Source organism: Oryzias latipes, chromosome 2 (assembly GCF_053564925.1).
Source record: "Oryzias latipes strain Hd-rR chromosome 2, Olatipes_Hd-rR_3.1".
Classification (NCBI taxonomy): Eukaryota; Metazoa; Chordata; class Actinopteri; order Beloniformes; family Adrianichthyidae; genus Oryzias; species Oryzias latipes.
The window spans coordinates 19,988,077-20,000,399 of record NC_136238.1 but is presented as its reverse complement, the minus strand read 5'-3'; the positions used below and the strand labels follow the sequence as shown (position 1 = coordinate 20,000,399).

Here is a 12,323-nt window from a genome sequence, read left to right as displayed (position 1 = left end):
TATGGGCATCAAGACCTGCAGTGTAAATGCGGCCAAAAAGACCCTAGAGCCTGACGCCCCATCATCCTACCAACCATTGCATCTCATGCACCATGTCTTTGAATGTATTGTACTTCTGTGTTTAAATGATGTATTATTTATGGTACCTGAATATTGTACGCTGTGTTATGAAACAATGCTTTTGTCACCAATGACCTTACCCTCCTTTCATAACCCATCTACCCCCACGTTAAAGTAAAGAGTGCCTCAAAAACTTGGGCTGCTCCCCAGTCAACCTTGAACTGTATGTGTGGATTTCTCTTGTCTGTTCTGTCTGGGTTGTACTGAAAGTAATCTAATTTCCCCTAGTGGGATCACTTAAGTACTATTCCATTCCCTTCTGCGAATAACCAGCAGCACTTCTTCATTCCTGCAGCAGATCATCAAAGTTACAAGAAAGCTTTATCTTCTGAAGAATCTGCAACCATTCAACCATGCTCATAACTGAAAAACAAATATGTCCTTCAGGAATGTTTCTTCTGCAGGACATTCTTCCTAAAAAAGCAGAGAAAAAGTCCCAACATTTGGAAGATCCACAACCTTTCAGTTAGAACTCCTCTCAGGCTCAACTTTGGTACAGACTCTGATCTGCTTCTGTCCCAGAGATCAGAGCAGAGCTTTCAGTCAACAATGTTCTCAGATATGATGTGTTCAGAGTTTCCGGTGTCTGGTTTCTGAGTTAAAGATCTTTTAGGCTGTGCAGCCAGACGTGAAACGGAAGAAACACGTTTTTTCATGACCTTTGCTCCTTGAAATGAAGGATATAGATTACAATCAGGTCAGGACAGTGGCCTTGACTTATCTTTTTTAGAAAAACAAACAGAGATGTTGTCAAACCACTTCTATTGGTTGGCACTTCCGTGAGTTAAAGGGGATTTCATCCGTATGTCACTGCCAGGTCAGAGTCCCTGATCGGCAGGTCAAAGTTCGACCTGGTTCAACTTGCGATCAGTGTGGCTGTTAATGGTCAGCGTTAATGTTAATGAAAATGGTCATAAAACCTTACGCGGGAAACAGTGTTGAAAGCAGAAGCCTAAAACAAGCGTTTATTTGGAATTTTCATTGGAAGTGACCGCTTGAGAGTGTACCTTGACTCTGCTACTGCTCCTACATTTGGCTGTGGACCTCGCCCCTGGCTCGTCTGGCGCCCCCAGCCGTCCCCCAACTCCATCTGGATGAAGTCCATCTGCTGGACTATTTAAATATGTAGTTGTAGAGTTGTAGAGTTAGATAAGTTAATTTTTCTCTACGAGTTCTGGTATATCGCCTGTCCTAGGGGAGGATCCCTCATTCATGTGGACACCCCCGAGTTTACTTCTTCTTTTCCGGAATCTATTTTTTTTAGGAGTTTTTCCTTACCGGAAGGAAGGTCCAAGTGCAGGGATGCCCAGTTTAGTTTAGCCTGTTTAGTTAGTTCAGTTTAGAATTTTCCTGTTAAATTCTGAGTATTCATGATCCTTGTGATTTTTATGTTTACTTTACAATTACCGGTGCAAAGCCCATTGAGATGACTGTTGTTCTGATTTTGGGCCATATAAATAAAATTAAATTGTATTGGCATTGCAGAGGGCAGTGTGAAGGAGAACCACCAACACGAAGATAGAGACTGTCCTTCACTCCTTCATCATCACAATGACTGCACACATTAAATTCAGAATGGCACTAAACCTCTCCTCCAGACTGCACAACAGACCCACTGATTCCAGAGAAGGTCTTTCCTGGATTTTCCCAGGTAACATATTCATGTTTGATTTTCCAACTCAGCACCTTTTTTATTTGCAATTTTATTTACAACTTTACAAGCACACAAATTCTGATTTCTCTCAGTTCCTTTGCTTTTGTGGAGTTTTTCTAAACTCCCTGCATTAATAAATCTGTCAAACAAGTGTTTTTCTGCTCCCTCATATTTTTTCTTTACTGTTTGAATCTTTCATATATCGCGTGTTAGCATTAGCCGTCCTATGGGAAATTCCATGATGCGTTAGCATCAAGTTAGCCAACTAGTGTTACTGCTGTTATGCGTTATGTCACCGGAAAAGGAAAGGCATAAAAGATCGATCTCTACTTTTTTGGATCTATTGGTTTATAACACTTGGATTGATTCAGATCAATTAATCGATTTTATCAACCCAATCCCACCATGTTGGTACTGATACCATATAAAAATGCAGATTTCAGTGCTTCGTGGTGGACTCGAAGCACTGAGTGAGGGCGTTCTTAAGCTACATTCTCAAGCTGCAGGTCCTGCTCCATCCTCTGTCCCCGCCCACCTGTACTACCCTGAGTTCACAGGTGGACTCTTCCTAGTTCAGTCATGATCTGTGTTTCAGCTGCAATCGCCCGGTGAGTGGAGACTCTTCTTCTTCATCAGCTATTTGAAGAAACTGAAGCTTATTTGTTTCTTGAACTTTGTCTTCACTAACTTGACTGTTTCTGAATGTTTGGAGAAGATCTTCTTTCTCTTCAAACTCTCATCACTCTGCTGTTTCCAAAGCTTCATCATTGGTTATTACTGATCAACAACATAGATGAGTCTTCTTCATCAAGTCAACAACAATCAGCTGATGCTTATTGGGGTTTTCCTAAACATTTCCTGGAATCAAACTGATTGCTGCTTCCTGTCAGAACTTTCCAGAACACAGACAGAAGAAAGAGTTTCTGTCAGAAACACAAACCATCAGCTCTGGAGTTTAAAGGTTTCATTTCTGACTTCCAAACCTTCCTGTTCTCCTCCATCCAAATCCATGTCATTTTTGTGTGAACAATGCTGGACAGAAGTCATTTAAGAAATAATGGATTACAGTTACTGATGAGTGTTCAAGAAGCTACACTTTGCATGTTCTTGAATACGCATTTAGCCCGTGCTGTTCACACCAGACAAGCAGGGAGTTGCTTGCTATTCTTTTTTATTCCCCTACTGGGCTAACGCACGTCCACCCCCAACGGTTGGAAGAGGTTTGGTGAGATATGTTGAAGAGTTGCAAATCTTGCGAATCTTACTCCAGGCTTTTTCTTTCTCGGCTCTATTCCTACATATTAAAGACTCCACCATATCTCCACCATGCTCAATTCTTAAACGGTTGGGACTTCCATGAATGAATACACCATCAGTACATCACTAGTAAAAGCGAGTACCTGATTGATCAAAGTTCAACATAGTTTACCTTGCAACGCATATTCAATAGCTAAGTGTTTATGTATGTAGAGCCCAAAATTGGTTGTAAAAACTTGCATAGCTAAGCGCCAATGCAAGAGTTTTGAACGCAGACAGAGACTTTTTATTGAAAGTTATCGCTTGAACGCATCACTTAATTCACTTCAGAAACCCGGCTGAACCAGTTAAGGACACAACACACAGGACAAACAACTACTGGTGGCCAAAAGATTATTATCTAATCTGACTTCCCTGAGTTGAGGGTGCTGCCCTTGGCTCTCACAAAATATTTCCTCTTCTACTGAGTATAAAAGAGCAGCTGTGTTTGGAGGACGAAACCTGCTGCTCATCCCCTCTTGACCTCAGCCTTTCAGCTACTTCCCTTCCTTCTCAGGCATTGTCAGGATGAGTGCACTTCATAGATGCCCCCCGTTCCCACCATCCTACCAACCATTGGTCCTCATAAACTGTTTTTTATTGTATTGTCTTTCTGTGTTTAAATGTGCGTTGAGATGCAAAAAAACTTTTTCCACCAATAAACTTACCCTCATCTACACCCATGCTAAGTAAGGAGCGGCTGATCTGTTTGTGAAGGAGGATCAGAGCTGATGATGCGTGTTTCTTCCGCAGATGAAGATAGAATTGAGCTGATGTGGCTCCAGTGAATCCAGCAGCATGGATCCTTGTGAGGACAAAAAGGACGGAGTGGAAGATGACAACCAGAGCAAAACTCTGAGGTCAGATGAACATCTCTAATTGCCCAGAACTCTTCTCCATGTCAGAGCTCAGCACTCACACCAGCAACCTTCATTCTTCAGGTGGAAGAACAAACCTGGATCTAAATTGGAACCAGGCACGGTGTCCTCCAAGAGCAAAAAAAGAGGTTTGATTCCTAACTTCAAAGACAACAGTTCAGGACCGGAACAGTAAGTGTTTGTCAGAGTTAAAGGAGGCTGGATTCTAGTTCAGATGATCAACAGTTTTCAGATGAAGGACTTGAGGTCTGGTTCAGTTCTGGATCTCTCTGATCAGACTCACTTGGAGCATCATGTGTGTGATGAGATCTTTTCTGTTGAGTCTTCTGACAGTCTCTGAGAGCAGAGATGTTGGAGAAGAAAACATGTTGACTCAGATCTTTTCAGGAGTGTCATGATTTAAAATACTGCTTTATTATGATTTCAACTGCTACTTTTTCTCAAATGGACACCTCCGATCTGAATCCTAGGAGTCTCCAGTGATTCTTCTCATTAGGCTGGAGCTGCTGTCAGTCAGAGTCAGCACGCTGGAATATTAAGTTCATGTGCTCCTCAGAGTCTTCTATTTCTGTGAGTTTAGTGCTTCGTTAAATCCGGGCATGTGACACAGATCCAAGAATGCGCTAAACACCCATTCTTAGACGCGCTTTCAGGATATGGTGATTGTGTTGAGAAAAATATTTATCTTAAAGGAGGGTAGTAGATTGAAGTACAGTCCACTCAAATCCAATTATTTATTAAAGTACAAAACAATGAAGAACTAGAAGGAGCTGCATTTCCAGAAGAAAATGCAGGGTTGAATGCTGTATTGCTGAAAGAAAGCTTAATGTGTAAAATAAATGGCTGAACTGAGCTGAAAGAGATCAACATTTTAAAAGTAAAATGGTTAAAAAAAGTAAAAACCTGTAAAAGAGGTTAAGCACAAGAATTCCCTATGCATTTTAATGGAGCAAAAATCCTGGAAAATCTTGGAATATCTTGAAAAGTTCAAAGATTTGAAAGACTAAAAGTCGTAGCTGATAGGAATAAGCTGAAAGGGTTGAACATTGTAATAGTAGAAGGATTAAACTACGTGAAAGTTTGAAGAAGTTTAAAATTGCCTCAAATTTTGGCACAAAATGGCCGCCAAACTGTAGGTGGTGTTGCCATCCCATAATAATCTTGAACCTTATGTTGAAGTCCAAAACCTTGTGAACATTTCAATATTTGAACGGTGTCTCTAGCCAAAAGAATGTTAAAGTTACAATTGTTTAAAGAAGCAAAGGTGTGGCCAATGGAGCAAAAAGATTGGAAAATCTGGCAATATCCGGGAATATCTGGAAAAGTTCAAAGATGTGAAGGACCAAAAGTCATAGCTGAAAGGAATAAGCTGAAAGGGTTGAACATTGTAATAGTAGAATGGTAAAAATAGGTGAAAGTTTGAAGAAGTTTAAAATTGCCTCACATTTTGGCACAAAATGGCCGCCAAACTGTAGGTGGTGTTGCCATCCCATAATAATTTTGAACCTTATGTTGAAGTCCAAAACCTTGTGAACATTTCAATATTTGAACGGTGTCTCTAGCCAAAAGAATGTTAAAGTTACAATTGTTTAAAGAAGCAAAGGTGTGGCCAATGGAGCAAAAAGATTGGAAAATCTGGGAATATCCGGGAATATCTGGAAAAGTTCAAAGATGTGAAGGACCAAAAGTCATAGCTGAAAGGAATAAGCTGAAAGGGTTGAACATTGTAATAGTAGAATGGTAAAAATAGGTGAAAGTTTGAAGAAGTTTAAAATTGCCTCACATTTTGGCACAAAATGGCCGCCAAACTGTAGGTGGTGTTGCCATCCCATAATAATTTTGAGCCTTATGTTGAAGTCCAAAGCCTTGTGAACATTTAAATGTTTGAACGGTGTCTCTAGCCAAAAGAATGTTAAAGTTACAATTGTTTAAAGAAGCAAAGGTGTGGCCAATGGAGCAAAATAATTGGAAAATCCGGGAATATCCGGGAATATCTGGAAAAGTTCAGGGATTTGAAGGACAAAATGTCATAGCTAGAATAAGATGAAAGAGCTGAACATTTTCATAGTCGAACGGTTAAAATAGGTGAAAAATTGTAGAAGGAGTTTAGCTGTGAACTTCTGCACGAAAAATTCTCCATGTATTTCAATGGAGCAAAAATTCCCGGAAAACCTGGAATATCTTAAAAAGTAAAAGGATTTGAAAAACCAAAAGTCATAGCACAAATAAGCAGAAAGAGCTGAACATTTTAAAAGTTGAATGGTTAAAATCGGTTAAAAATTGTAGGAGGAGTTAAGCGGCGAAAAACGGCGGAAGATAGGTGTAAAGAATAAAAAAAATAATAATAAACTAGAAGGAGCTGCATTTCCAGAAGAAAATGCAGGGTTGAATGCTGTACTGCTGAATGAAAGCTTAATGTGTAAAATAAATGGCTGAACTGAGCTGAAAGAGATCAACATTTGAAAAGTAAAATGGTTAAAAAAAGTAAAAACCTGTAAAAGAGGTTAAGCACAAGAATTCCCTATGCATTTTAATGGAGCAAAAATCCTGGAAAATCTTGGAATATCTTGAAAAGTTCAAAGATTTGAAAGACTAAAAGTCGTAGCTGATAGGAATAAGCTGAAAGGGTTGAACATTGTAATAGTAGAAGGATTAAACTACGTGAAAGTTTGAAGAAGTTTAAAATTGACTCAAATTTTGGCACAAAATGGCCGCCAAACTGTAGGTGGTGTTGCCATCCCATAATAATCTTGAACCTTATGTTGAAGTCCAAAACCTTGTGAACATTTCAATATTTGAACGGTGTCTCTAGCCAAAAGAATGTTAAAGTTACAATTGTTTAAAGAAGCAAAGGTGTGGCCAATGGAGCAAAAAGATTGGAAAATCTGGCAATATCCGGGAATATCTGGAAAAGTTCAAGGATTTGAAGGACCAAAAGTCATAGCTGAAAGGAATAAGCTGAAAGGATTGAACATTGTAATAGTAGAATGGTAAAAATAGGTGAAAGTTTGAAGAAGTTTAAAATTGCCTCACATTTTGGCACAAAATGGCCGCCAAACTGTAGGTGGTGTTGCCATCCCATAATAATTTTGAGCCTTATGTTGAAGTCCAAAACCTTGTGAACATTTCAATATTTGAACGGTGTCTCTAGCCAAAAGAATGTTAAAGTTACAATTGTTTAAAGAAGCAAAGGTGTGGCCAATGGAGCAAAAAGATTGGAAAATCTGGGAATATCCGGGAATATCTGGAAAAGTTCAAAGATGTGAAGGACCAAAAGTCATAGCTGAAAGGAATAAGCTGAAAGGGTTGAACATTGTAATAGTAGAATGGTAAAAATAGGTGAAAGTTTGAAGAAGTTTAAAATTGCCTCACATTTTGGCACAAAATGGCCGCCAAACTGTAGGTGGTGTTGCCATCCCATAATAATTTTGAACCTTATGTTGAAGTCCAAAACCTTGTGAACATTTCAATATTTGAACGGTGTCTCTAGCCAAAAGAATGTTAAAGTTACAATTGTTTAAAGAAGCAAAGGTGTGGCCAATGGAGCAAAAAGATTGGAAAATCCGGGAATATCCGGGAATATCTGGAAAAGTTCACGGATTTGAAGGACAAAATGTCATAGCTAGAATAAGATGAAAGAGCTGAACATTTTTATAGTCAAACGGTTAAAATAGGTGAAAAATTGTAGAAGGAGTTTAGCTGTGAACTTCTGCACGAAAAATTCTCCATGTATTTCAATGGAGCAAAAATTCCCGGAAAACCTGGAATATCTTAAAAAGTAAAAGGATTTGAAAAACCAAAAGTCATAGCACAAATAAGCAGAAAGAGCTGAACATTTTAAAAGTTGAATGGTTACAATCGGTTAAAAATTGTAGAAGGAGTTAAGCGGCGAAAAACGGCGGAAGATAGGTGTAAAGAATAAAAAAAATAAACTAGAAGGAGCTGCATTTCCAGAAGAAAATGCAAGGTTGAATGCTGTACTGCTGAATGAAAGCTGAATTAGCTGAAGAAATGGCTGAACTGTACTGGAAGAACCATGAAAAGTTAAAGGTGCAAAAGTCGTAGCAGGAATAAGCTGAAAAAGTTGAACATTGTAATAGTAGAATGGCTGAAATAGGTCAAAATTTGTAGGACTTAAGCATGCAAGCTGAAATTGTTGAAAAAATGGCTGAATTGTTGAAAATTTGAAGATATTGCTAAAATGGCTAAAAGTACTAGCATTGGAATCAGCATCATCAACTGACTCCAAAAAACACGTTGTTTGAGAGTATTATATTGGTAAAAGCTACATGTTCTAAGTTGATAGAAAATCCACTCTTTTCAAAATGGCGGCTTTTCTATTGATTTTATCTCCATAGCAACCATTTTATGTTTGGGTCGCCTGGAGATGAGGAACAAATCAACGTCGGTTTCAGACGAATCGGAAAAAGTAAACTTTTGGACGTCCTTAGCAACGAGCTTTGTTTGCTAACCACGCCCACATTCCTTATATGTCCAGATCCAGTGAATTTCAATATGTTCAGTTCCAGCCATGGATGAAGTTTATTGCAACATTTGCTTCAGATTTTGTCAAAAAATGCCCACCAAACAGTAGGTTGGGTTGCCATCCCATACTAATTTCAAAACGTATGTTGAAGTCCAAAGCCTTGTGAGCATTTCAATGTTCGAACGGTGCCTCTAGCTGAAAGCTTGTTAAAGTTATAATGCTTGAAAGCAACAAAGGTTTTCAAGGATTCTCCATGTATTTAAATTAAGCAAAAGTCTTGGAAAATCCTGGAAAATCTTGGAATATCTTGAAAAGTTCAAAGATTTGAAAGACTAAAAGTCGTAGCTGAAAGGAATAAGCTGAAAGGGTTGAACATTGTAATAGTAGAATGGTAAAAATAGGTGAAAGTTTGAAGAAGTTTAAAATTGCCTCACATTTTGGCACAAAATGGCCGCCAAACTGTAGGTGGTGTTGCCATCCCATAATAATTTTGAACTTTATGTTGAAGTCCAAAACCTTGTGAACATTTCAATATTTGAACGGTGTCTCTAGCCAAAAGAATGTTAAAGTTACAATTGTTTAAAGAAGCAAAGGTGTGGCCAATGGAGCAAAAACATTGGAAAATCTGGGAATATCCGGGAATATCTGGAAAAGTTCAAAGATTTGAAGGACCAAAGGTCATAGCTGAAAGGAATAAGATGAAAGGGTTGAACATTGTAATAGTAGAATGGTAAAAATAGGTGAAAGTTTGAAGAAGTTTAAAATTGCCTCACATTTTGGCACAAAATGGCCGCCAAACTGTAGGTGGTGTTGCCATCCCATAATAATTTTGAACCTTATGTTGAAGTCCAAAACCTTGTGAACATTTCAATATTTGAACGGTGTCTCTAGCCAAAAGAATGTTAAAGTTACAATTGTTTAAAGAAGCAAAGGTGTGGCCAATGGAGCAAAAACATTGGAAAATCTGGGAATATCCGGGAATATCTGGAAAAGTTCAAAGATTTGAAGGACCAAAGGTCATAGCTGAAAGGAATAAGATGAAAGGGTTGAACATTGTAATAGTAGAATGGTAAAAATAGGTGAAAGTTTGAAGAAGTTTAAAATTGCCTCACATTTTGGCACAAAATGGCCGCCAAACTGTAGGTGGTGTTGCCATCCCATAATAATTTTGAGCCTTATGTTGAAGTCCAAAGCCTTGTGAACATTTAAATGTTTGAACGGTGTCTCTAGCCAAAAGAATGTTAAAGTTACAATTGTTTAAAGAAGCAAAGGTGTGGCCAATGGAGCAAAATAATTGGAAAATCCGGGAATATCCGGGAATATCTGGAAAAGTTCAGGGATTTGAAGGACAAAATGTCATAGCTAGAATAAGATGAAAGAGCTGAACATTTTCATAGTCGAACGGTTAAAATAGGTGAAAAATTGTAGAAGGAGTTTAGCTGTGAACTTCTGCACGAAAAATTCTCCATGTATTTCAATGGAGCAAAAATTCCCGGAAAACCTGGAATATCTTAAAAAGTAAAAGGATTTGAAAAACCAAAAGTCATAGCACAAATAAGCAGAAAGAGCTGAACATTTTAAAAGTTGAATGGTTACAATCGGTTAAAAATTGTAGAAGGAGTTAAGCGGCGAAAAACGGCGGAAGATAGGTGTAAAGAATAAAAAAAATAACTAGAAGGAGCTGCATTTCCAGAAGAAAATGCAGGGTTGAATGCTGTATTGCTGAAAGAAAGCTTAATTTGTAAAACAAATGGCTGAACTGAGCTGAAAGAGCTCAACATTTTAAAAGTAAAATGGTTAAAAAAGGTGAAAACCTGTAAAAAAGGTTAAGCACAAGAATTCCCTATGTATTTAAAGGAGCAAAAATCCTGCAAAATCTTGGAATATCTTAAAAATTTTAATGATTTGAATGACCAAAAGTAATATCTGTAATAAGTTGAAAGAGTTGAACATTTAAAAAGGTGAATGGTAGAAAAATTTCAAGTGTCCGAACCGGGTGTCGATCCGGGAACCTCTTGCACCATAACTTTCCAATGCATTTTAATAGGGCAAAAATTCCCGGAAAAACTGGAATATCTTAAAAAGTACAAGGATTAGAAGTACCAAGAGTCATAGCAATAATAAGCTGAAAGAGCTGAACATTTTAAAAGTTGAATGGTTACAATCGGTTAAAAATTGTAGAAGGAGTTAAGCGGCGAAAAACGGCGGAAGATAGGTGTAAAGAATAAAAAAAATAATAATAAATAAAGAGAAACAGGAAAACAAAGGGTTGAATGCTTTACAGCATTCAACCAACTAGAAGGAGCTGCATTTCCAGAAGAAAATGCAGGGTTGAATGCTGTATTGCTGAAAGAAAGCTTAATGTGTAAAATAAATGGCTGAACTGAGCTGAAAGAGATCAACATTTTAAAAGTAAAATGGTTAAAAAAAGTAAAAACCTGTAAAAGAGGTTAAGCACAAGAATTCCCTATGCATTTTAATGGAGCAAAAATCCTGGAAAATCTTGGAATATCTTGAAAAGTTCAAAGATTTGAAAGACTAAAAGTCGTAGCTGATAGGAATAAGCTGAAAGGGTTGAACATTGTAATAGTAGAAGGATTAAACTACGTGAAAGTTTGAAGAAGTTTAAAATTGCCTCAAATTTTGGCACAAAATGGCCGCCAAACTGTAGGTGGTGTTGCCATCCCATAATAATCTTGAACCTTATGTTGAAGTCCAAAACCTTGTGAACATTTCAATATTTGAACGGTGTCTCTAGCCAAAAGAATGTTAAAGTTACAATTGTTTAAAGAAGCAAAGGTGTGGCCAATGGAGCAAAATAATTGGAAAATCCGGGAATATCCGGGAATATCTGGAAAAGTTCAGGGATTTGAAGGACAAAATGTCATAGCTAGAATAAGATGAAAGAGCTGAACATTTTCATAGTCGAACGGTTAAAATAGGTGAAAAATTGTAGAAGGAGTTTAGCTGTGAACTTCTGCACGAAAAATTCTCCATGTATTTCAATGGAGCAAAAATTCCCGGAAAACCTGGAATATCTTAAAAAGTAAAAGGATTTGAAAAACCAAAAGTCATAGCACAAATAAGCAGAAAGAGCTGAACATTTTAAAAGTTGAATGGTTACAATCGGTTAAAAATTGTAGAAGGAGTTAAGCGGCGAAAAACGGCGGAAGATAGGTGTAAAGAATAAAAAAAATAACTAGAAGGAGCTGCATTTCCAGAAGAAAATGCAGGGTTGAATGCTGTATTGCTGAAAGAAAGCTTAATGTGTAAAATAAATGGCTGAACTGAGCTGAAAGAGATCAACATTTTAAAAGTAAAATGGTTAAAAAAAGTAAAAACCTGTAAAAGAGGTTAAGCACAAGAATTCCCTATGCATTTTAATGGAGCAAAAATCCTGGAAAATCTTGGAATATCTTGAAAAGTTCAAAGATTTGAAAGACTAAAAGTCGTAGCTGATAGGAATAAGCTGAAAGGGTTGAACATTGTAATAGTAGAAGGATTAAACTACGTGAAAGTTTGAAGAAGTTTAAAATTGCCTCAAATTTTGGCACAAAATGGCCGCCAAACTGTAGGTGGTGTTGCCATCCCATAATAATCTTGAACCTTATGTTGAAGTCCAAAACCTTGTGAACATTTCAATATTTGAACGGTGTCTCTAGCCAAAAGAATGTTAAAGTTACAATTGTTTAAAGAAGCAAAGGTGTGGCCAATGGAGCAAAAAGATTGGAAAATCTGGCAATATCCGGGAATATCTGGAAAAGTTCAAAGATGTGAAGGACCAAAAGTCATAGCTGAAAGGAATAAGCTGAAAGGGTTGAACATTGTAATAGTAGAATGGTAAAAATAGGTGAAAGTTTGAAGAAGTTTAAAATTGCCTCACATTTTG

At 37.6% G+C, this 12,323-nt stretch overlaps 1 protein-coding gene across 2 annotated transcripts in view; it reads left to right on the top strand.

Moving 5' to 3' along the window:
• Nucleotides 1-2,137: 2,137 nt before the first annotated feature.
• Nucleotides 2,138-12,323, top strand: part of LOC111946442 (NLR family CARD domain-containing protein 3-like) — a 128,457-nt gene continuing 118,271 nt past the window's right edge. For both annotated transcript variants that reach the window (XR_013654312.1, XM_078943504.1), the window contains exons 1-3: nt 2,138-2,382; nt 3,824-3,930; nt 4,012-4,119. Coding sequence is in view for 1 of the 2 variants with exons in the window: in XM_078943504.1 (XP_078799630.1) it covers nt 3,869-3,930; nt 4,012-4,119 (170 nt within the window). In the remaining variant the exon portion in view is untranslated. The remainder of the gene's footprint in view (nt 2,383-3,823; nt 3,931-4,011; nt 4,120-12,323) is intronic.